The following is a 24,660-nucleotide window of genomic DNA, read 5'->3' on the forward strand; positions in this document are numbered from 1 at the left end:
ACCTTCGACAGGGCAGTGCTACCCAGTACTGCCCCTCCGACAGTGCAGCGCTCCCTCAGTACTGACCCTCCGACAGTGCAGCGCTCCCTCAGTACTGCCCCTCCGACAGTGCAGCGCTCCCTCAGTACTGCCCCTCCGACAGTGCGGCGCTCCCTCAGTACTGACCCTCCGACAGTGCAGCGCTCCCTCAGTACTGCCCCTCCAACAGTGCGGTGCTCCCTCAGTACTGCCCCTCCGACAGTGCAGCACTCCCTCAGTACTGCCCCTCCGACAGTGCAGCGCTCCTTCAGTACTGCCCCTCCGACAGTGCAGCGCTCCCTCAGTACTGCCCCTCCGACAGTGCGGCGCTCCCTCAGTACTGCCCCTCCGATTCAGAGGCCCCCTGTTTAATCGGACCGGCGGGTCTCTAGCGGTGAGTCAGTAAAAAGATTTCCTCCCGTTACTGCCCTCGTTTACAGGCATAAGCGGGGCGGCAGCAAGTTTAAAATTAGCGACATTGAGTTTCTCTCTTGTTTCCTAACACAGTGAGAAGCTCGAATTACTGTCCTGGTCTATTCGTCCTTCCAAAGTCCTTCATTATCCTACCTGCAAAATTGAATTCTTGCATTTTTTGAACTCTTCAATAAGCTGCACTAAGCGGAGCTCCCGCAATGGGTGCCGCAGGTCGAAGCATCACCTCGCTAACTACAAACCATACAGCCCGGGGCCTGGGCTCCTCTCCCACTCTCTGCTGAGATTGCTGAATCCCACCGCACACCAGCTGAGATGTTACGATTGGCATCAGCATCTTGGGCTCGGGTGGGGGGGCAAACAAACAAGTTGCCGCGGTTCCTGCCCCCGATCGTTAATTAGTGACCCTGCGCGACAGTGTGACCGTGATATGCAAGCAGAATTGGGCTCAACTCTCTGGTCCTGGTCTGTCGATATTTGCATTTATATCATGACATCAGGACGTCCCAAAGCCTTTACAGCCAATGAAGAACTTTTGAAGCATGGTCACTGTTTTAATGTAGGAAACACGGCAGCCGAATTGCGCACAGCAAGCTCCCACAAACAGCAATGAGATAATAACCTGATAATCTGATTTTTTATAAATATTGTCCAGGAAGAACTCCCTGATCTTCGAAATAATGCCGTGGGATCTTTTATGTCCACCTGAAAGGGCAGACGGGGCCTCGGTTTAACATCTCACCCAAAAGACGGCACCTCCGACAGTGCAGCACTCGCTCAGCACTGCACTGAAGTGTCAGCCTAGACTAGAGTGGGACTTGGACCTTCGCCCCTCTGACTCAGAGGCGAGAGTGCTGCCCATTGAGTCACGGCCGATACCTTGGACTCTCAGGTGAAAACTGGCCACGTGGGTGAGGCGGGCGAGGTACCAGAGGGACGTTGGCAGCCATGGAATTGTACCTCTCGAGGGATCAGCACCTTCAGGAGCAGCAATGGGGAAAAGAACTGACTAAAAAAAAATCTACTGAATAGAACAAGTTCTTGGGAGACATTAACGTGTCTCAGCAACAATGCATCCCTCTTCACTTGGCTCTTCCTCGGTGTAGGTGAAGACAATATATGTAACAGGATACTGCGAAATACATAAAATATCCCAGAACAGCCCAACCATTGCATAAACCATTGTAACCATGGTCACCTGTGAGATTGATCTTGGGAAATATTTTCCATATTTCACAGTTTCTGCTCTGCTCCCCCGCTGCCCCCCCCCCTCCCCCTCCATACACACGCACACACACGCTCTTTATTTTACATTTAGCTACGATAATGACAGTACAACACCACTGTGCCAGAGAATATTCCCAAAGTCTTACGGAATGCTGCTATTCAGACCACACACGAGGTCTAAACATAAGGGGAGCACACTGGGAAACAAAAAATGTAGAAGAGAAATCTCTCACCGCATGTGCTCCAAAAAAAACCCTAAACGTAAATGTAATTTGTTAAAGGGCGTCTCAAGCTTCCAGGAGCACATGAATCCAACCCTTTCACCTCCTGTCAGTTCCCCACAGGGCAAGGGAAGCAGTGAGTGCAGAAACCAAGCACGATGACTACAACAGTGCCACATGTCTTTGGACGGGTTGGCTGTAAGTCATTTTAGGTCAAAGCTAAATTATTGCTCGGGTTTGAGGGAGGATAGTGATGTACAAGTGCAGCGGGGGTGGGGGTGAGAGGAGAGAAACCTCTCTCGTAGAGATGCTGAGAGGTTGTTTTCCCCTGGCTGGAGAGTCTAGAGCCAGGGGTCACAGTCTCAGGATAAGGGGTCGGCCATTTAAGACTGAGATGAGGAGAAATTTCTTCACTCAGAGGGTTGTGAATCTGTGGAATTCTCTACCCCAAAGGGCTGTGGATGCTGAATCGTTGCGTATTGTCAAGGCTTTTGAACTCGTGGGGAATCAAGGGATATGGAGATCAGGCGGGAAAGTGGAGTTGAGGTCGAAGATCAGCCATGATCTTATTGAATGGCGGAGCAGGCTTGAGGGGCCGTATGGCCGACTCCTGCTCCGAATTCTTACGTTCTTGTGTGTTCTTGTGTAGCTCCTCACCCCACCACCCCAACATTCAGGCAGTAGCTGCTTTACAAATAAAGAAATCTTGTAAAGAAGCCAAACGCCTTCCTTGCGGTTTCCCCAAGAAGCATGCGAGTGCTACAAACACATTTACAGGAAAGTGTCCTCTAATCTTCTATCTATTCATATATTAAAAATCTGACACCTGCACACATGTCCCGTGAACATTTTTGCCGGTATAAATTCCTATTTCCATATTTACAGTGGAAACCGGCCCCCACCATAGAGGTGTTACAGCACCACCACTGGCAGGAGGGTGTAATTACAGCGTGACTGGAAACCGGTTATGTAAACCTTTCTAAATGTTTACGTAAGGGGGCCGATCTTCACCCCTGTTTTTGGGCAGGAGCAGGGCAGTTTTTGCATATCGTGGTGCAGCTCTTACCGCCCCATTCCCACGGCCAGCCACCGCCATTTTGGTGGGTCCTTGAGATGTGCAGCCCTGGTGGCCACCAGAAACAGGTGGGACTCGGAGCCTGATGCGCTATCAATTACTCATAAAAGACTGAGAGTTAGAAGAGTAACTAAAGGCTTTTATTAACAACAGAATGGAGGTCTGCCTCGAGTGGTCGACCGGTCCAGGATACAAAGGGCTGGGGAGCAGTCACCTTTATACTAGGACCTGTGGGAGGAGTCAGCCGAGGCATGTCCAGGCATGTACACAGTGGAATACAAACAGGACAAACAGGAATACAAACAGTGGTTTACCACATTCACCCCTTGTTTAAAATTGAGTCCGGCGGGGTGAAGTGTATTAAAAGTTAGTGTATTGGAGTCTCTCCGGAGGTCTTGTCTGCCGCTGTGATCGGCGTGGCGACGGCAGGGGTAGTGAAGCTTCCGGCGTCGAGTCCAGCGTAGGCTGTGGCACAGGCGTGTCGTCCTCGTAGATGTCGAGCGGGTCGCGGGGCCCAGGCCTGCCGTCTGCTGGGGCTGGATATCGGATCGTGGGGGGGGGTGGTAGTGGGTAGTGGGTTACTGCGGCCCCCGAGGGTGCAAGGTCTCTTATGGAGACTGTGTCCTCCCGCCCGTCCGGGTATGCGATGTAAGGATACTGGGGGTTGGCGTGGAGGAGGTTGACCCTCTCGACCAGGGGGTCCGTTTTATGGGTCCTCACATGTCTTCTCAGTAGGACCGGCCCTGGGGACGTCAGCCATGGCGGTAGCGATGTCCCCGATGTGGACTTCCTTGGGAAGACAAACATTTTCTCATGAGGGGTGGCGTTAGTGGCAGTGCAGAGCAGTGACCGAATAGAGTGGAGCGCATCGGGGAGCACATCCTGCCAGCGGGAGGTTGGAGGCCCCTAGACTTTAAGGCTAGCAGGACGGCCTTCCAAACTGTCGCATTTTCTCTTTCCACCTGTCCGTTCCCCCGGGGGTTGTAACTGGTGGTCCTGCTTGTGGCAATACCCCTAGTTAGCAGGTACTGACGGAGTTCGTCGCTCATAAACGATGAGCCCCGGTCGCTATGGATATAGCTGGGGAAGCCGAACAGGGTGAAGAGGTTGTTCAGACATTTAATGACCGTGGCACTGGTCATGTCCGGGCAGGGGAAGGCGAACGGGAAACGGGAGTACTCATCAATAATATTGAGGAAGTACACATTGCGGTCGGAGGAGGGGAGAGGCCCTTTAAAATCAACGCTCAGGCGCTCGAAGGGGCGAGTGGCTTTTATCAGGTGGGCCCTGTCTGGTCTATAAAAGTGCGGTTTGCACTCAGCGCAGACTTGGCAGTTCCTGGTCATGGTCCTGACCTCCTCAATAGAGTAAGGCAGGTTGCGGGCCTTGATGAGGTGGAAGAACCTGGTGACCCCCGGGTGGCAGAGGTCATTGTGGAGGGCCCGTAGTCTATCGATCTGCGCGCTGGCGCAGGTGCCACGCGATAGCGCATCCGGGGGTTCATTTAGCTTCCCGGGCCGGTACAAGATCTCGTAGTTGTAGGTGGAAAGTTCGATTCTCCACCTCAAGATCTTGTCATTTTTGATTTTGCCCCTCTGCTTGTTGTTAAACATAAAAGCAACTGAACGCTGGTCAGTGAGCAGGGTAAATCGTTTTCCGGCCAGGTAGTGCCTCCAATGACACACAGCCTCCACAATCGCCTGGGCCTCCTTCTCAACAGCGGAGTGTCTGGTCTCCGGGCCTTGGAGGGTTCGTGAAAAGAAGGCCACGGGTCTCCCCGCCTGGTTGAGGGTAGCGGCCAGGGCAAAGTCGGACGCGTCGCTTTCCACCTGGAAGGGGATGGATTCGTCCACTGCGTGCATGGTGGCTTTGGCAATATCCTCCTTGATACGGTGGAAGGCTAAGCGGGCCTCTGCCGTCAAGGGAAAAGAGGTGGACTTGATCAGCGGACGGGCCTTGTCCGCATAGTAGGGGACCCACTGGGCGTAATAGGAGAAAAACCCTAGGCACCTCTTCAGGGCCTTGAGGCAGTGGGGCAGTGGAAGTTCCATAAGGGGACGCATCCGGTCGGGGTCGGGGCCGATGACTCCGTGTTCCACAACACAGCCAAGGATGGCGAGGCGGTTTGTGCGGAATATGCACTTCTCCTTGTTATATGTCAGGTTTAGGAGTTGGGCGGTGCGGAGGAATTTTTCGAGGTTTGCGTCATGGTCCTGCAAGTCACGGCCGCAGATGGTCACATTGTCCAGATATGGGAAAGTGGCCTGCAACGCATTTTGATCTACCATCCGGTCCATCTCCCTTTGGAAGACGGAGACCCCGTTGGTGACGCCAAAGGGAACCCTAAGGAAGTGATAGAGGCGGCCGTTTGCCTCAAAGGCAGTGTACTGGCGGTCCTCAGGGCGGATGGGGAGCTGGTGGTACGCTGATTTCAGGTCAATGGTCGAGAAGACGCGGTACTGCGCGATCTGGTTGACCATATCAGCTATACGGGGGAGTGGGTAGGCGTCCAGCAGGGTGTAGCGATTTATTGTCTGGCTGTAGTCGATGACCAGGCGCTGCTTCTCGCCGGTCTTAACGACCACAACCTGGGCTCGCCAGGGGCTGGTGCTGCCCTCAATAATCCCTTCTTTCAGGAGCCGCTCCACTTCGGTTTTAATGAAAACCCTGTCCCCGGCACTGTATCGCCTGCTCTTTGTGGCGATGGGCTTACAGTCGGGGGTGAGGTTAGCAAACAGTGGTGGGGGGGTTACTCTGAGTGTGGAGAGGTTGCACCTGGTGCACGGCGGGCAATTTGGAAGCTGCTGGCTGCGGACTGTGAGTGGGGGTAGGGGTCCACCGTACGCCATCGTAACACTTTTAAGGTGGCACTGAAAATCTAACCCCAGCAGGACGGCAGCGCAGAGGTCAGGCAGGACCAGAAGTTTAAAATGATCGTACACGGTCCCGTCTACTACGAGTGTCACCACGCAGTAGCCGCCGATGTCTGCCGACTGGGACTCGGAGGCCACAGAAATCCGCTGTTGCGCAGGCAGGACTGGGAGAGAGCAACGCCGCACCGTGTCGGGGTGGATGAAGCTCTCCGTGCTCCCAGAGTCAAAAAGGCAGATTGTATCGTGACCATTTACCTTAATGTCCATTGTGGAACTGGCCAGTTGGTGCGGTCTCGCTTGGTCCAGTGTAACGGATGCCAGCGTAGGGGTCGGTGTGTCGCTGCGGGTATCAGATGAGGCGGTGTCGGGGGCCTGCTGCGTCCCGGCTGTCGTCCAAGATGGCGGCGTCCATGATCCCCATGTGGCTGGAGGCGTCCAAAATGGCTGCTGTACCGGTGATTCGCACATGGCCGGGGAGGTCCAAGATGGTGGCCCGCATGGCCCACACGCGGCGCTGCTGGGGTTCGGGGTGGCTTTGGCCCTGCAGACGCGAGCGTAGTGTCCCTTCTTCCCGCAGCCCGAGCAGATCGCGTTTTTCGCCGGGCAGCGCGCTCTGGGGTGTTTTGCCTGGCCACAGAAGTAGCATTTCTGGCCTTGGGGCACTGCTGTCTGGCCTTGGGACACTGGTGCAGTAGTTGGGCCGTTGTTGGGGTGTGGCTGGGGTGGCACGGCGCTATGAGGCGGTCCTACCGTGTCCCAGGCTGTCATTCCCCGCGGCGTCCACGGTGCAGAGGAGTAGGCATCCATGCCCTGGTAGGCTGCATCCAACGATAGTGCGAGTTCCGAGGCCTTGTTGAGGTCGAGGTTACTCTGCTCCAACAGTCGCTGTCGGGTGTAATTGGATCTGTGGCCCGCTACAAAAGCGTCCCGGATAAGTTCCTCTGTGTACACGGCGGCCTTTACATCCTTACAACCACAGGCCCGGCCAAGCACAGACAGTGCCTGAAGGTATTCCATGGTCGATTCCCCAGGTTGTTGTTTACGACTCCCCAGAAGGTGCCTGGCGTACACTTCGTTCACTGGGCGTGTGTACTGGTCCTTGAGGAGCTTGATAGCGTCCGCGTACGAGGTCGCGTCTTGGATGACCGAGTACACTCGGTGGTTCACTTTGGAGGTCAGGACATCCAGTTTGTCCTCGTCCGATTTGATTGCTTCGGAGGCGGTCAGGAATTTTTCGAAACACTTAAGCCAGTGAGTAAACTTGGTGGATGAGTCCGCCTCCCGATGATCTAAGTCCAGGCATGCTGGTGTGAGGATCTTCTCCATTATAAAAATGTTGTTAATAAAATTGATGCGCTATCAATTACTCATAAAAGACTGAGAGTTAGAAGAGTAACTAAAGGCTTTTATTAACAACAGAATGGAGGTCTGCCTCGAGTGGTCGACCAGTCCAGGATACAAAGGGCTGGGGAGCAGTCACCTTTATACTAGGACCTGTGGGAGGAGTCAGCCGAGGCATGTCCAGGCATGTACACAGTGGAATACAAACAGGACAAACAGGAATACAAACAGTGGTTTACCACAGAGCCTCATCACAGTCTGCAGATTGGTGTTCTATGATGTAAGCAGGACCCCAAAGCTATTTTCAAGTCAAATAGTGAGAGGACCAGGCAGTGCTGGACTTGCCCAGTAGTGCGGGACGGTACAGGCTGGAAATGCTTTTTAAAGGGGATCTCACTGGCAATGTACTCAGATCATTGGAATCTGTTTGGAGAAAAGACAATCTGCTTGATCGCTATAGATGTTTTTGACTTGGAAATGGCTCAAGTTTTGATTGAAGTAGTTTCAAAGCCTTCAGGAGGCTCAGGGAGGTTTCAGCTACTGCAGAATATGGCGTTGTCTTGACCACTCCATTCTGGTTGGAGAAAGAGGAGCAACAGCAACAGGCAAGGGGAAGCTTGGAGAGCTGCAGTCGGGGGGCTAGAAGCCCACAGATGAGGAGAGCTGCTCGCAGGTGTCTTTGCCCTGCCCATAGGATCTATAGACCCAAAGTCTCCTACCTTCAGTTTACCGAGGAGCAGTGCATTGGGAGGCCTGTGCAGCCTCTCACAGCAAGGCTTGCAATGCATTGGCACAGTTGGCAATGTATTTATTACCTGTAGCAGTGAAAGTCACTACAGCCCTCAGTTTTTTCACCTTGGGCTCTTTCCAGATTGCAGCAGTCGACATAAGTAATTTTAGTCAATCTGCTACCCATGCCTGTATCAAACAGGTCACTGACGCCCCCTTCACAAAAGCCAACCAGTATGTCACGTTCCCCATGGACACCTGGAACCAGTAGGAAACGCCTGTAGGTTTTGCAACCCTAGCAGGCCTCCCCCAAGTACAGGGAGTGATTGCCTGCACCCATATAGCCATCAGGCCACCTGCCATTGAACCAGCAGCTTTCAGGAGTAACGTCATGCAGGTCTGTGCTCACTTTCCTGGTAGCTGTCATGATGCCTTCACATTCCCCCCACCCCACACTCTTTGACCCAGCACAGCAAGTCAAAGCCTGGCTGCTTGTGGACAAGGCCCACCCTGACACCACTCAGAAACCCCTGCTTGCTGGCTGCACAGTGATACAACCTGAGCCCCGGACCCACGACAGCCGTCCTTGCTCCCCTTTCAAGAGATGCAAGCTCGCTCCGGCAGGCCCGCTGGAAACCCCGCCACCCACCTCCAAAACTTCGAGCTGACCATCAGCGCCGGATTCACGCAGGAAGCTCACCAATAGAATGTAAAGGAAGCCCAACCATCAAAATAGTTCGGGCCTCTCGCTGACGACATCAGGTGGACATCCTGATTGCTCCGCCCACCATCCGCCCAATGTCAAAGGTGAAAATCAATCCCAAGAAGTTAGAATGGAAATAAAACAATTAAGGAGAGAATGTACTTCTGTAAACTGGGGACTGGATTACATCTCTAAACCTGGTCCAATAACCCGCCTTCCGACCTCATCTCACCTGAAGACTACATTTAGTCTCAATTCCCCGTCTACAATGTCTGGTCTCTTACTAAAAATTTGAAAGCTGGGGGAGGGAGAATAGAAGTTTTAAAGATTAGAATTTTAATGAAATACAGGTTGAATCATGTATGGTTGCTAATATAATGCCAAATTGAAAAGGAGATCTGTACTTGCCATCTGTACAGGGCTCCTTTTACATTCCAGAATGTGACACATTTATTGTCAAGAATGTTCTGTATTCGTATTTATATTCTGATGCATTTAAGAGTTGAGAATAAGTATTTAAGTTTGGCATTTAAGTGAGTTCTGCTGAACAATTAAACTGTTCTCACGCAGTGTATTTCTGCAATCTTTTGGCATTCAATATATTTAAAAGCAAAAACAAAAGCAATGGTTTCAGATGATTTTGTAATGTATGGCATCCCTCCCTTGATAAGCGTCTCCGCCTGAGGGTTGTGCTCACATAGTTCTTACTAGCTCTCTCTCTTTGCCCAGACAGGGCAGGACAGCTCAGACTTGCACTCTGCACTCAACTCCAGCTTGCTGTCGAAGAGAAAGGAAATAGCAAAGCAGATCCTGTCAGATTTGGCCACGGAGCGAATGCCAAGGAGTGAAACTGTGGGCAAGAGGCAATCGGTGAAACTTGAACTGAGGAGGAATGCTGCGGGCAGTCCCACCCGTCAGACTGGCACCAGGACCGAGGACAAGACCCCTGTGGTATGTATGCTTTATGGATGATGAATTGTTGGGTGAGCTAGGGGGAGTAACGCACTGTCACAACAAAGGCCTTGGATTGACATTCAAAATAAAAATCATGTTTCCACAAACACAGAGAGAATTGGAGGCAATATATTTCTGTGCCATGATCATTTGACATAAAACAAGAGATAGGAAGTGTCCTTATAGCAAGGTGCTGGTTCAGTTTACTGAAACCTGTTGAGCACAGTCATCCCATAGGTTGCGCCACAGTGAAAGTCATCTTTCCAAACTCACCATTTTACATTTCAACTGTTGCTGGCCCACCTGTTCCTCCTGGGAGGGCGTTTAGATTGGGGGAGGCGGGAGGTTGTGTAAAAGAAAAAGAAACAAACCTGCTTTTCTCCCGCGCCTTTTACAACCTCAGGACGTCCCAAAGCGATTCACAGCCAATAAATTACTTTTTGAAGTGTGGTCACTGTTGTAATGTAGGAAACGCGGCAGCCAATTTGCACACAGCAAGCTCCCAAATGAGCAATAAAATAAATGACCAGACAATCTGTTTTAGGTGATGGTTGAGGGATAGATGTTGGCCCGGACACCGGGGAGAACTCCCCCCTGCTCTTCTTTGAACAGTGCTATTGGATGTTTTATGTCCACCCGAGAGGGCAGATGGGGCCTCAGTTTAACATCTCATCCGAAAGACGGCACCTCCGACAGTGCAGCGCTCCCTCAGCACTGTAGTCACCAGGAGCAGTCTCAAGACTGCTTAGTATTTCCCCGAGTTCCAGGTGGAGGCCAAATATCATTCATTCTGATCAGTTATGTCCCCTAGCTGCTTTAGCCACACTGTCATTGTGGAGAAGACTACACTTCACCAGTCCTTCTTTCAGCCAGCATTGAAAGCTGCACTGTCCTGCACACTATGGGAGTCCCTTGCTCTCCCGTAATCAGGCCCAGCAAGTAGGGGGTGGGTCCCTGGAACCGAGACATTGGTTATGGTGAATATGGTCTCTGGGACCGCAACAGCTGAAAGCTGTGGTGTGACCAGAATGGGCTAAATATTTTGCTAGCACAGTCTAATTAAAAGTGATGCAGAGTCTAACCACTTGTCAGGCTGCAGTATAGGGCTTCTCAGAATAGCAAGCCACAGTGCAGGAATGCCCCAGGATACTGGATTATCCAGGCAGTGAATTAATCATTTCCCAGACAAACCACCCTGGCTTTTGACTCCGTTACAACAAACACCATAACTTTGTACATTGCCCCTCTGGGTCGCCAACTCTGGTTGGATATATTCATGGAGATGACATCACGTGACCTCCTCCCTCCCACCGCCCCGCCTCCCCACACTCCAGCCATTGGTCACCCAACTTGTCCATCCTCGGGGCACAGCGCCTTCCCACGGCCAATCGGAAAGCGAAGAGACTCTTCATTATCCAATTGGTTGATTCTTGGCTGTCAGTCAAACAGACTTTTTACCCACATCCAATATTTTTCTAACTAGTAAACAAAAGTGTTCAAAGTTACCGGCAGCAGAGCCCTGGAGATGAGTCTTTGATTCCTGGGGACTCCAGGGCAACTCTAGCCCCCGATGTGATGCAAGGTCACACAGGAAAAACAACCAACGAAAGGCTTGAGAGCAAGTATAGGAAAAAATGGGAATCTGTACACAATATAAATAATATAAACAAGCTTGGAACTGCAAGACATTTGAGGTTTTAAAGTATGCTTACAGGAATCATTCAAATCCCTTGATCGTGTTACTGCCTTACAACACTCACTCCAGTCTATTATTTTCTATTTAACCACAGAATGCATTGTATTGGAATCATCGAAATGGTTGCCCAGCAACAGACGTGGTCATATAATATGTTAAAGCCCTGCATGTAAAGCTGTTGAGACACAGAGCTCTTGGTGTAATTGGAAACGCGCACGGACACTCTTTGCGAGATGTGTGTTGCGCAATGTTAAAGGCAGTCTTGCAAACGTAATTGACGTTCAGTTGGCCACATCTGTGCAGAGTTTTTCTGTTCATCCCATCCTCGGAATTCTTTAAACCACTGCCTGAAAGTATTTGATCAAGCTGTGCCTGCTTGAACATGACCCGGTTAACAACTCAACTATTTTCGGAATCAACTCAAAAGTTAAACAAAATATGAAAAAAAGAGAGAATCTGATTGACCCCCCAGTTTCATTTTGTGAGACACAGCAGGAGGTTTGCAGATGTTTTCTGTTTTTTGTTAGTGTCATCAGCTGGATGGGAACAACTTTGAAAGATATATTTTTTTCGATCTGTTTTTGTGTGTTCTTCCAACTCACCTGGTGATAAAGAGGATCCCCAATTTCTCCAACCATCTAGTGGAGGCAACTGGAGACATCCCCAAGCTCCCCTGCAGTTTACTGGAGAGGGGGGAAATAGCCAACGTCAAGTGGCCCATTGGGCTGGAGGGGATGCATCCAAGATTCCTGGTGATCTAGCGGGGGGAGGGGGGCATGTATCTGAGTCATCTGGCAGTTAAGGTCTATCTCTGCTTTTGCTCTGACTATTCTAACGCACTCCTGGCCGGCCTCCCACATTCTACCCTACGTAAACTTGAGGTCATCCAAAGCTCTGCCGCCCGTGTCCTAACTCGCACCAAGTCCCGTTCACCCATCACCCCTGTGCTCGCTGACCTACATTGGCTCCCAGTCCCCCAACACCTCGATTTTAAAATTCTCATCCTTGTTTTGGCCTCGCCCCTCCCTATCTCTGTAACCTCCTCCGAGATCCCTGCGCTCCTCTAATTCTGGCTTCTTCAGCATCCCCGATTTTAATCGCTCCACCATTGGCGGCCGTGCCTTCTGCCGCTTGGGCCCCAAGCTCTGGAATTCCCTCCTTAAACCTCTCCGCCTCTCTCTCTTCCTTTAAGACGCTCCTTAAAACCTCCCTCTTCATCCGCCCCAATATCTCCTGATGTGGCTCGGTGTCAAACTTTGTTCCTGTGAAGCCCCTTGGGACGATTTCCTACGTTAAAGGCGCTATATAAATACAAGTTGTTGTTGGCCTATTTGGTTGGGTGGGCGGGGGTTCTTTTATAGCTGTTCTTGTGGTGGTGAAAGTATGAAACCCAAATCGATCTAATTCCTTATCCCTGATAAATAGGCCTTTTGAGCTTCCAGTCCAAAGCTTTCCTTTGCTACAGTCACTGCAAGAAATACTTTCAGTATCAGGCAAGCGGGAACACAAAATGCACCAAACCGTGGGGGTAGATTTTAACTCCCTCCGCCTGGAGGAAACGGGGTGGTAGTGGAGTTAAAATGGCGATGGTGGACTTACCACCCCGTCCAACACTGCCGCCATTTCCCGGTGGCTAGGGTGATTGCCTGAATCAGGCAGGAGCCTCATTAATCTCTGCAAACCGCACAGAGGACCCCGATGCAACGTTACTGGGCCGAGTGCGGGTCCAGAAGGAGGAGGAGTGCCCCTCCAGGCTCCTCAAGAATAATGTGGGCCGCTGCCACCTCGGGTCTACCTGTACCCCCCACTCTAAGGTCGCACCCTCTCTTCCGCACTTGCCTTCCTGCCTACTGGGCTGGGCCTCCAGGCCACCCGATATTGCACCATCCGAGAGCCAGCAATCTGCAGAGGGGTGTCCCGCTTGGCACCTGCAGCACTCCAGCAGCTTTGTAAAGAGGCCCAGTACATTCTGAGGCCGGGCACTCCTGCTGGCACTAATATCTACCCTCTCATGCTGCCATTTGAAAGATAATAAGATGTGGGCGGATGAAGAAGAACGCTCAGCCCATTTGACGCCATCTTTCCAGAATACCAATCCAAGCATCTTACAACTTCAAAATCAGAGGCCCCTGCTCTTGTTTTTTTGACTGCCCTAATTAATGCCAGTACTGATTTTCAGATTATCCTCAGTCCTTACAGACCTATTACTGCTCCAATAGAGCCGTGCACTGATGCTTTGTTACAGTGTGCACGTCTAGAATAGATTGATGGAACTGGACGATAGAGGCCTGGTCCTAGCGCTGGAGCCCTCCATATTGGCACAGGAGCCCTCACTACTGGGGCTGGTGTCCTCACTACTGGCGCTGGAGCCCTCACTACTGGTGCTGGAGCCCTCACTACTGGGGCTGGAGTCCTCACTACTGGGGCTGGTGTCCTCACTACTGGGGCTGGAGTCCTCACTACTGGGGCTGGAGTCCTCACTACTGGGGCTGGAGTCCTCACTACTGGGGCTGGTACCCTCACTACTGGGGCTGGAGTTTGTACAGATTGACCTTGTTATTTACACAGGAGGTCAGTAGAATCATAGAATGGCTACAGCACAAGGAGGCCATTTGGCCCGTCGAGTCCGTGCCAGCTCACTGCAACAGCACTTCGGCTAGTCTCACTCCCCCGCCCTTTCCCCGTAACCCTGCAAATTTTTTTTCCTTCAGCTTTTTAAAAATTCATTCCTGGGATGTGGGCGTCGCTGGCAAGGCCGGCATTTATTGCCCATCCCTATTTGCCCTTGAGAAGGTGGTGGTGAGCCGCCTTCTTGAACCGCTGCAGTCCGTGTGGTGAAGGTGCTCCCACAGTGCTGTTAGGGAGGGAGTTCCAGGATTTTGACCCAGCGACGATGAATGATCGGCGATATACTTCCAAGTCAGGATGGTGTGTGATTTGGAGGGGAACTTGGAGGTGGTGGAGTTCCCATGCGCCTGCTGCCCTTGTCCTTCTAGGTGGAAGAGGTCGCGGGTTTGGGAGGTGCTGCCGAAGAAGCCTTGGTGAGTTGCTGCAGTGCATCTTGTAGATGGTACACACTGCAGCCACGGTACGCCGGTGGTGGAGGGAGTGAATGTTTAAGGTGGTGGATGGGGTGCCAATCAAGCGGGCTGCTTTGTCCTGGATGGTGTCGAGCTTCTCGAGTGTTGTTGACGCTGCACTCATCCAGGCAAGTGGAGAGTATTCCATCACACTCCTGACTTGTGCCTTGTAGATGGTGGAAAGGCTTTGGGGAGTCAGGAGGTGAGACACTCGCCACAGAATACCCAGCCTCTGACCTACTCTTTTTGCCACAGTATTTATGTGGCTGGTCCAGTTAAGTTTCTGGTCAATGGTGACCCCCAGGATGTTGATGGTGGGGGATTCGGCGATGGTAATGCCATTGAATGTCAAGGGGCGGTTGTTAGACTCTAGCTTGTTGGAGATAGTCATTGCCTGGCACTTCTGTGACGCGAATGTTACCTGTCACTTATCAGCCCAAGCCTGAATGTTGTCCAGGTCTTGCTGCATGCGGGCATGGACTGCTTCATTAACTGAGGAGTTGTGAATGGCGCTGAACACCGTGCAGTCATCAGCGAACATCCCCATTTCTGACCTTATGATGGAAGGACGGTCATATCCAATTCCTTTTTGAAAGCCGTGATTGAATCTGCCTCCGTCACCCTCTCAGGCAGTGCATTCCAGATCTTAACCACTCGCTGTGTAAAAAAGTTTTTCCTCATGTTGCCTTTGGTTCTTCTGCCAATCACCTTAAATCTGTGTCCTCTGGTTCACAACCCTTCCGCCAGTGAGTTTTCATTTTTAAAATGCCAGCCCCATACTGCCCTACTAATTACTGTAAAGGTGAGTAATCGAATGCTATCCAAAGCCACCAGCAAGCACCACAGACAAACTTTTTCTTTGATTTTCAACTTTGTCACAATCATAAAACACCATTATATTCAGACATTAAAATGGCTGGCAGCAAGCGGCAGTATTGAAGCTCTTGTATTATCTGCAATAGAAGACATTGGCCTAGAAATTGGGTTGGGGCGCCAAAGTGGAGCAAAAGTCGCCTGAGCGCAGGATTTAGCACAGCAATCGGAGTAATTCCGATCGCCAGAAATTCAGTTTCAGTGCCCCTCGAGGGACACGGGGCGAGGCTCGAGGCGCTCCACGTCCCTCTTAGGGCGCTGAAACTGATTATCGCAGCGCAACGTGCCGCAGCGCCACACGCTGCGGCACGGCACGCTGCGGTACTGCAGGCCTTCCTCCCACTGTTAAGGGGGAGGTGCCTGCAACAGTGCGATCCCCGATCGCGAGTGCCGGCAAATGAGCCCGGCACCAAGGAGAAGTGCTGGGCTCTCAGGAAACAGCCGGCAATGCCGCGGGGGGGGGGGGGGGGGGGGGTTAGGAGGCCGGGGACGGAGGTGCTGGCAGGCGGCCGCCGAAAAAGCGGCCGCCCCGCACCTCCACCTTAACTTGCGCCGCTGCCGGCACAGTAAGGCCCCGTGAACTGGGCGTGGGTAGCGAGCGGCGCAACTGCAGCGTTCGCTACCAAATATCGCGAACGGGGCACGAATGGGGCGCTGCGCACACCGATGACGTCATCGGTGGCGGCGCAGCGCAAAAGCCTAACGCCACCATTAGCGGCCCTGCTGAATATCGCGGGAGACGCAGCCAGTGGCGCTACAGCCACTGACTGCCTCTTTAGGCGCTAACAGGTGGCGCTACTCACCCAATTTCTCCCCCAATGACTCTATGCTTCAGCATCCCATTCAGTCCACTGCTCCTAACATCAGGATTTTATAAAGTATAATTACTCCTATAATTGACAGAAGTAATCACTTGGCCTCTCACTATGTGCCAATGATTTCAGTATTCAGCGAGTTACTGTCTACCACATGAGAAGTTTAACATTGTTGATCTATTACCCTCCATGTTCACCCGTAGACGGTGATATGGAACCTTTCAGCTACAAACACTTCCTGTGAATCGCCCACTCCTCCACTTTGCGGGCAGCCCACTGATTGTCTTCACCCATCAATACATGTTCGTTTTTTTAAGTTAAGAAATGTAAATGATGAGCCAAGGGCTATTACAGAGGATGGAACTAAGGTTGAAAGCTGCAAGAATACATGAAGAGGTTGTGGGAAGGTGGCGCTATGCTCGAGTTATGATTGTAGATTGTAGGAGGAAGGGGAGAATTCCAGAGGAGCATCGCTGTTATCAGATCCTGGGAAAGACAGTGGATTCAGTACAATGTCTTGATTCAGTACAGTGAGGATGCGGGATGGGGAAAGGACGCTGGAGTTATGGATGTTCATTCTGTAAATAAGTGCAGTCACTCCTGGGTAACTGACGGGAAGAAGTTTTATTTATCAAGTTAGGAATCACAGGCACTAATTGTTGTATCTGCTGCAAGGGTTTAAAACCTCAAAAAAAGTCCAAGTTAACTGTAACAGAATGAGTGTTTGGAAATGTAAAATTAAACAGAATATTGCACCTCGCAGCCAAAGGACTAACATTGGTTTCCTTTCACGTTCTAGGGTATTCTCTCCCAAATAAGGATGACCTCAAGGCGGTGAAGCCTCCGTTACTGATCTTCGAAGTCGCACTGCAGTTTTTAGTGTTAATAAAGCACTCTACAAGCTTCTGCAATATAGGGATCATTTCATCCTGTACACTCTCTGAACTAAAGCAATCATATTACACCTATATTTTTCTAGAAATGATTATGTTTGGAAGTAGTTCTGCCAGCTGTTCGCAACAGACGGAGGGAGGCAACTGCAAATACTTCACTCAGGAGAAGGAGTGGTCCGCCCTTCCACTTTCACCGTGTGGACTGAACTGATGGAGTCTGTGGAAAGCTCAATGAGTCTGGGTGTAGCAGGATGCTCTTAAAGCTGTACCATTACTTTTGGGAGATGAGAAATCCAGATTAATGGAGTAGAGGCAAGAGTTCAAGGCCAATTCAATCAACCAGTGGTGACTTCCCTAGGTGAAAGTTGTACAAATATGCATATCTGATTTTAAAGGAAAAAAAGGATATGGCCTCAATAAGTATTACCTACCCAGTGTAATTTGGTGTGCTGAATAAGCAACCAGTATGTATATAATTGTTCTTTGTACTTAGTGAAAGTTTTTTTTTAATGTTTTTAAAAAGAAATTTAAAAAAAGAAACAGGGGTGACTTGGTAAAGCAGAATATGCAGGAGTACCACATTCGCCAGTTCGCTGTATGTACATCATGGGAGGAAGTTAGAATGGCCTCTGGGCATTAAAGATAAAAGGAATCTTAAGGTTATCAGGATATTCAGGCATTCAACTCTGTTCATAACCCCCTTAACATTTGTGTTTCTTTGCATGTCTATGGCCATTCTAACTTTAGTTTTCGGTGTTGTAGATACAGTGAGCAGGAAGCACCACAAGAACTCTTTGTAATTAAAAGCTTTGTCTTCATTGCTTCTGATGTAAAGATACATGAATGACCTTTAACTTTCTCCCCTCAGACATTCCATAGTGAATATTGAGACCAGCTGGATTAACCGCAGTGGTCTTTTCCGGTCTTACACATTCCTATAACAAACACCTGCCCCCCGCCCCCCACCCGCACAGAAGGGAACAGGGATGGAACATCATGAACCTTGACCTCAGTAGACTGCAAACTAAGTGCTCATCACTGAAGAGCATTTAGTGGCAGCACAACTCCGTGAGAATGAGCAAAGAGCAACATAGCACAGATAACATGTCTACTCCAGCGCTCAGCAGCGCGCCGGGTCGAATGGCAAATGCATCAGAGCTCTGATCAATCCTCTGTAAAACTCACATCTTTTTCCCACAATTGAACTTACTATTGCCCCAATGTTAAATGTCCATTGTCACATCCTCCACCACAGTTTCTCCTTCAGCGAGGAGGAGGCATGGTCTAGACTTCAAATGTCTTCGCATTCCTCATCAGCGCCACATCAGCCTCCAATTAACCAGCCAGCGATGTACTTTTGTGGGACAGAACTACAGCGCTAACCTCCGACCCCCTCAGAGATGACGAATGAGAGTATATTCGAGACCTTTTGGTCCGAATGTTCACAGGGCTAATCCAGAAACCTGGCCTTGAATCTCTCCAAAGTGCAGCCACATCTGATTTGCGTGCGTACACAAGACGCACACTTGTCCCATTGGCTGCAGTGTTGCTGCGAGATTGAACCTTCATCAATTATAAATCAGCATGCGGAACCCCAAGCAGATCATTGCAGGTATTGTTACTGCACATACCTGATCTCATAAATGCTATTTCCTTGGGCAAATAGCACTTGTGCTGAAATGTTCAGGGCAAAATCATGCTCTTGTGTCTATAAAAGGAGTCACTCGGTTCTTAAAGGGTCACTTTCATCCTTATCAAAAGTAATACATACTCACTTTTAGTCCAGGTAAAGTTATTGCTGCAAACGAAGACACATCATAGCTGCACTGTTCTGTCATATTCAACTCATTGGCGTTTATAGCGTCTGCCTCTTCATAGTCATGTCCATCTCGGGAATAGACCCAAGATTCATAATCTCTCCACGCTGTGTACCGACAGGGAAGTGATGGGAATTTTGTTTTTAATGTAAAGATCAAGATCAAGGTAACATGCAGTTTACGTTCCAGTTCATGGCTTTTACCCATTGGAGGAAAATGGACATATCTGAGCAGAAAGGCTTGAAAATCTGAAGTGATCTTGTTTTTTGAAGCCTTTCAGTATACAGTTAGCACAGATTGTCACTGTCGGACCGACCCCCTGTGTGTTCAGTGGGACATTTGGTCTTCCAATTTGTCATTAGTATCCCTGTAATGATAATTGATGTTATCATTAATTAATTAATTAATTAATTAATCATTCATTCATTCAGTCGTTTGTTCGTTTGTTCATTCATTCATGTCAAAGTACAAATATCTGGTGACTATATTACAATTTTAACAAAAACTGGTGCAATATTTGGTTTAGAAAATGCACCTTAATACTGGTGCAACCATTAGCCTGACCTTTTCAGAGGTGTTTACAATTTTCTTCCCAAAGTGGTGGCATGTTAGCCTATTTCAGCAGTTGGGATGCTAGAAATGGCTTCCGTGTGAGTGAGCTAAGGAGGTGGAGAGTGAGCGAAAGAAACAAAAGCATCAGCCAGCTCTTGTCTGGTACCCAGTGACTCCTGATGAAAAGTGTGTGTGTGGGGCGGGAGGGCGGGGACACCCCCGGTGAGGGCCGCATCAATTGCGATGCCCTCCATGACTGAATAGCCTTGCTGTCTTAAGCTCACACACGACGAATGACCAATTGGGTGAGGTTCTGAAGCATTGGCGGTGTCTAGAAATTTGCCCCAATTAGAATCTGCACCGACAGCAGAGGAGTGGAGGAAAGAACAGCAACAAAAAACATTCTGAAAGATTTCTAAATGTCCCAAGTTTTTCCTCTCTGACAATTGGAAGTTTAGGATTTAGTTTTGAGGCCGCCTTCTGGAGGTTCTATATCCGGCACAGATGCGATGGGCCGAATGGCCTCCTTCTGTGCTGTAAATTTCTATGATGCCATCTGAGTGCATCTTTCTTCTATAAATGATTACTAATAGGTCAGAAAATGTCAAAAAAAGCAAGAGCCAGAATTTGCCTTTGACTCATATTAAAAATGTTTCTGCAGTAACAGCTCTAAGATTAAAATAACCATCATCACCTCAGTGAGGAGATGTTTGGACAGCTTCAGTTTCTGAGGCAACCCAGAGCGACAGTTACAAAAATGCCAGCTGCAAATATATCGCGCCCCACATTGTAAAAGTTCCTCTTACAGCAATTTGGGGTTTGTGAAATTATAAGATTAACATGTGTTGCAGGTGATATCATAAGAACATAAGAAATAGGAGCAGGAGTCGGCCATTTGGCCCCTCGAGCCTGCTCCGCCATTCAATAAGATCATGGCTGATCATCTACCTCATCCCCACTTTCCTGCACTATCCTCATATCCCTCGATTCCCTTAATATCCAAAAATCTATCGATCTCTGTCTTGAATATACTCAACGACTGAGCCTCCACAGCCCTCTGGGGTAGAGAATTCCAAAGATTCACCACCCTCTGAGTGAAGAAATTTCTCCTCATCTCAGTCCTAAATGGCCGACCCCTTATTCTGAGACTGACCCCTGGTCCTAGACTCCCCAGCCAGGGGAAACATCCTCCCTACATCTACCCTGTCAATCCCTGTAAGAATGTTGTATGTTTCAATGCGATCACCTCTCATTCTTCTAAACCCCAGAGAATATAGGCCCAGTCTACTCAATCTCTCCTCATAGGACAATCCCCCCATCCCAGGAATCAGTCTCGTGAACCTTCGTTGCACTCCCTCTATGGAAACCAAAACTGTACACAATACTCCAGGTGTGGTCTGACCAGGGCCCTATATAATTGCAGTAAGACATCTTTACTCTTATACTCAAATCCTCTTGTAATAAAGGCCAACATACCATTTGCTTTCCTAATTACTTGCTGTACCTGCATGTTAACTTTCAGTGATTCGTGTACAAGGACACCCAGGTCCCTCTAAACACCAACATTTCCCAATCTCTCACCATTGCTTTTCTATGTTTCCTACCAAAATGGATAACTTCACATTTCTCCATATTATATTCCATTTGCCATATTCTTGCCCACTCACTTAGCTTGTCTATATCCCCTTGAAGCCTCCTTGCATCCTCCTCACAACTTACATTCCCACCTAGTCTTGTATCAGTCTGATGTAATCTATATTGTGCATGTCCCTCTGATTGCCACCCAGTGACTCCTGCTGTGTATATGGGCGATGCCCAAGGACAAGATCAGGATTGACTGTGAAGCCCTCCACAGTAAAATAGCCGACTCACTGTCGAGGCTCATGTGAAACATAACCAATCGGCTGAGGTCATGGATGACCACTGGCACCCTCGGCCTGACTAGCATCTTCAGGGGTGGGGGGGGGGGCAATTAAACGGGAAAAGGAAAAGATCCTGTTCTAAAAGGGAGTATGATCACGCTTCTGTATTTATGCAACGTAGACTGTAATTGCACTATAGCATCGAAATACAGTATAGACATCGGGCAAGAAGAGGACCGGACTGGCTGTGGTGCCCTCTATGGGCAAATAGCCTGCTTGCATTCACCACCTTGGCTTGTGCACAGTAAGGGTAAAGCGAAGCTGTGCTCAGTTATTAGCGCCTGGCCCATGGTCTCAGGCGGTGCCCGGTTCTGATGCTGGCATCTAACACTAAATGCCCACTTGTGGGTGGAAGCTGGTTTTAACCAGAGGCTGCTAGGCCTGATTGTCAGAGTCTCACAGCACCGAAAGAGGCCATTCGGCCCATCGTGCCTGTGCCGGCTCTTTGAAAGAGCTCTCCAATTAGTCCCACTCCCCCCTGCTGTTCACCCCATAGCCCTGTGAATTATTCCGTATGATTATTCTGATGGTTTTGATGACACCACAAATGTGGACATGTCAAAGGATCGTATGTTTAACGTTGGTTGAAGGAAGAAAGATAAATAAATCTGGAAGTACTTCCTAGTGAAAGAAGTGTAAGGTAATGCCTACCAGTGTGCTGCTTCTGTGTAATGACTCTAACCCATTCTCCTCTGTTTTAAGTTGCAGGGCCCACGAGGTGGGCCTACTTGACACAGTAACAGCGAAATGCTGATTACAATCAAAGCAATAGTTTCAGCAAACCTGCACCATTGTAGAAATTCTCTGGCCAACATGAACTGCCTCAAGTTTTTGCACATTAAAAAGTCAACAATTTCCTTATCAATAACTATATCATAAGTGGCTGTAAATGTGCAATACACTGTATACCGAAACCCACCGAGAATTCTCCACACGTTTAATTTGCAAATAAAAATCAAGTGCCAAAAAGAACAAGAATTGGAAAGAGAGATCCTTTTCGTCGATCTAACAGCCATTGCTTGAAGCCTGGGTAACCGCTTCTGAATTTCCACCCATTCACTTTAACAAGCGGGAAATTGCAGGCTGCCCAAGCACAGAAGGGGAACAACATTGGCCGAAATGTCAAAATTAAATCGCCACTTCAAGGCCTTTACTTTGCCATAATATTCACCGTATTTACATCAATCTGAAACAGCTCAGCAGAAGTGCATCAGCCATCTTGTTTCATTCGTTTCTCAAATCAACTCGGTGCCATATAAACCGAATTTTTCTTTTTTTTAAAAAAGGATATGTACAGATGCCCTGAGAAGATGGCCTTGTTTTAAAGGACATGTCGATAGATTTAATCTTTGATACTACTGAATGGGACGTTTGCATTGGGCATGCTCGACAGACCTCAATGCACCAGGAGTATCCACCCACAGTTACCCATGAAGTTTTGGTAAAGAAGGAAAGGGACGCTCTCTCTAAGGATTCTGTCTGCGTGTTTGTCTTTAGATAGGACACTGCACTTGATGACAAGGCGGGTTTCGGAGAGTTATTGGCATGTGTCAGGAGTGACAGAGGATAAATCGAAGTGGAAACTAGTCCACTAGAAAGCAGAATGTGTATTAACATTGATCTCCATAGCTCACAAACACAAGATGTTTTCTTTTTCACCAACCCATTTGTTCACAAGTCATTTCTCCAATTCAACCCACATTTTTTGAAATGCAGCGTGGATGCAAGCCCCCAACCTACACACGTTGCCTCTTCTCTGTATCTTCACTGTGGTGATAGCGAGAATCCATCGCACTGGTTTCTGCTCTCAGCTCACTTCTCCTGACCTCAAAACTGTGAGGCGTCGTGCGTCCCCTCAGTCTTCCTTACAATCGACAGGTTCTGAAAACCAAATCACTTCATGACTTCTTCCCGGTTCCTTCCACCTTCTCTCCCGTACTTTTTCGATCTCACTGGTGTCCGCAACTTAGGCCCTTTGCCCAGGCTTGTGAAATGAAACATATGCGGCTAGATCCCGCACTCCCAGTGGGGAGGGGAGTTGTGCTCCCGAGTCAGCGAATCAGGACTACACCGCTCCAGCCTGACCTTTGACCCGCATTCCCTTTGCGCGTGGCCGCGGCGAGGATTGGGTTTGCCCTGTGGTGGTGGTGCTGCAGTGCCATTGGTGCAATATTCTGTCAGAATGACTATTTGGAGCTGGGTCTAAGAACATTCTGGAATGTGGTGCATGATTCAGCCATAATTCGCTCGGGCGTGTTGTTCACTCCGCACGCAACGCCAAGCCATGAAAAGCGAAACACGCTCACTTCTGTAGAACAAAACTTGCACAACTGTTCGCTCCTATGAACAGCGTCTAAAATGTCATATAAAATGTATCATGATATATTGAAAAGATATTTTAAAATGAGATTATGATAATGTTGACTAGCATTACAGCCTTAATTCACACTGGCCCTGAAATTACATTGTGTACAATCACCTAATGTGCGTGTCTGAAATTACTCTCTGCTATTTTAGCTAAAGCATTAATCCGTTCATTTTAAACGGATTAACTCCTCCACTTTAGTGACAGACAGAGGAATTTCTGACGGTGTAATTTCAGAGCCATCATAGACTGGTACAGCCGTGACATTCACATTAAGCAGTGCTGGTGCCTGTTAATTGCATAGATGCACATAGCCAGGGATTGGCTTGATGTAAAAGATTTTTTTTTTTAAAGCAGCAATTTTAATAGTTTAAAAAAACAAGAAATGTAACAAAGTAGTTTCAATAACATTATTTATTTGGGAAAATGCATTCTATGTATTTTAAGTAGCTTGCAATATCATACTGTACTGGTTTACTCCAGAGACTTCCGGTCAGAAGCAGAAAGCAGCTCACTCTTCTTGTCCAACGCATGTTTACCTGGTTTGCTCTTCCTGTGGGGGTTTCTGCATGTATTTCTCCTGACTTTAAACTGTCCACTGCACAATTAAAAACATATATTAATCATAAGGTATTTAGTGACAGTGTGTTTGTCTTTCTAGTTCAACAACTCCTAGAATGAGGGTAATACACATGGCCTGAACTGGAGCTCCACTGTACTGTGCCACAGGGAGAGAGAACACAGGCTCAGATCCACCATTCTCCACAAAACACTTCAAGATCTCAGTTGTTGCTGCATTGGGAGGTGACTGCCACAGGGAGAAAGGGGAAAAAAAACACCAACCTGACAGCCAGTTACCTCAGGTCGCGATCACACACCTGCTGCTTACAGCATTGGCAGAGGCATCGCAAAGTTCACCTGCTCAGTCTTTCTGCCCAGAGAGGAGCGGGACATGGGGGGGGCGGAGGGTGAAGAGACCAAAGTAAAAGAAATCCTTACAAAAATAAAAGCATTCCCGAGGGGATGCTGCTAATCCTCTGATTCAGAAGATACCTTCCAGATCAGAGCACTCCT

General features: G+C 49.1%; 1 protein-coding gene across 2 annotated transcripts in view; it reads left to right on the plus strand.

Moving 5' to 3' along the window:
• luzp1 (leucine zipper protein 1) overlaps positions 1–24,215 on the plus strand; it is a 197,902-nt gene extending 173,687 nt beyond the window's left edge. For both annotated transcript variants that reach the window (XM_085963080.1, XM_085963081.1), the window contains exons 3-4: positions 9,349–9,570; positions 16,837–24,215. In XM_085963080.1, coding sequence (XP_085819206.1) covers positions 9,349–9,570; positions 16,837–16,875 — 261 coding nt within the window. In that variant the 3' untranslated portion in view covers positions 16,876–24,215. The remainder of the gene's footprint in view (positions 1–9,348; positions 9,571–16,836) is intronic.
• The last annotated feature ends 445 nt before the right edge of the window (positions 24,216–24,660 follow it).

This window comes from Somniosus microcephalus, chromosome 20 (genome assembly GCF_052327205.1).
Source record: "Somniosus microcephalus isolate GS21.2 chromosome 20, FLI_Smic_1.0, whole genome shotgun sequence".
Classification (NCBI taxonomy): Eukaryota; Metazoa; Chordata; class Chondrichthyes; order Squaliformes; family Somniosidae; genus Somniosus; species Somniosus microcephalus.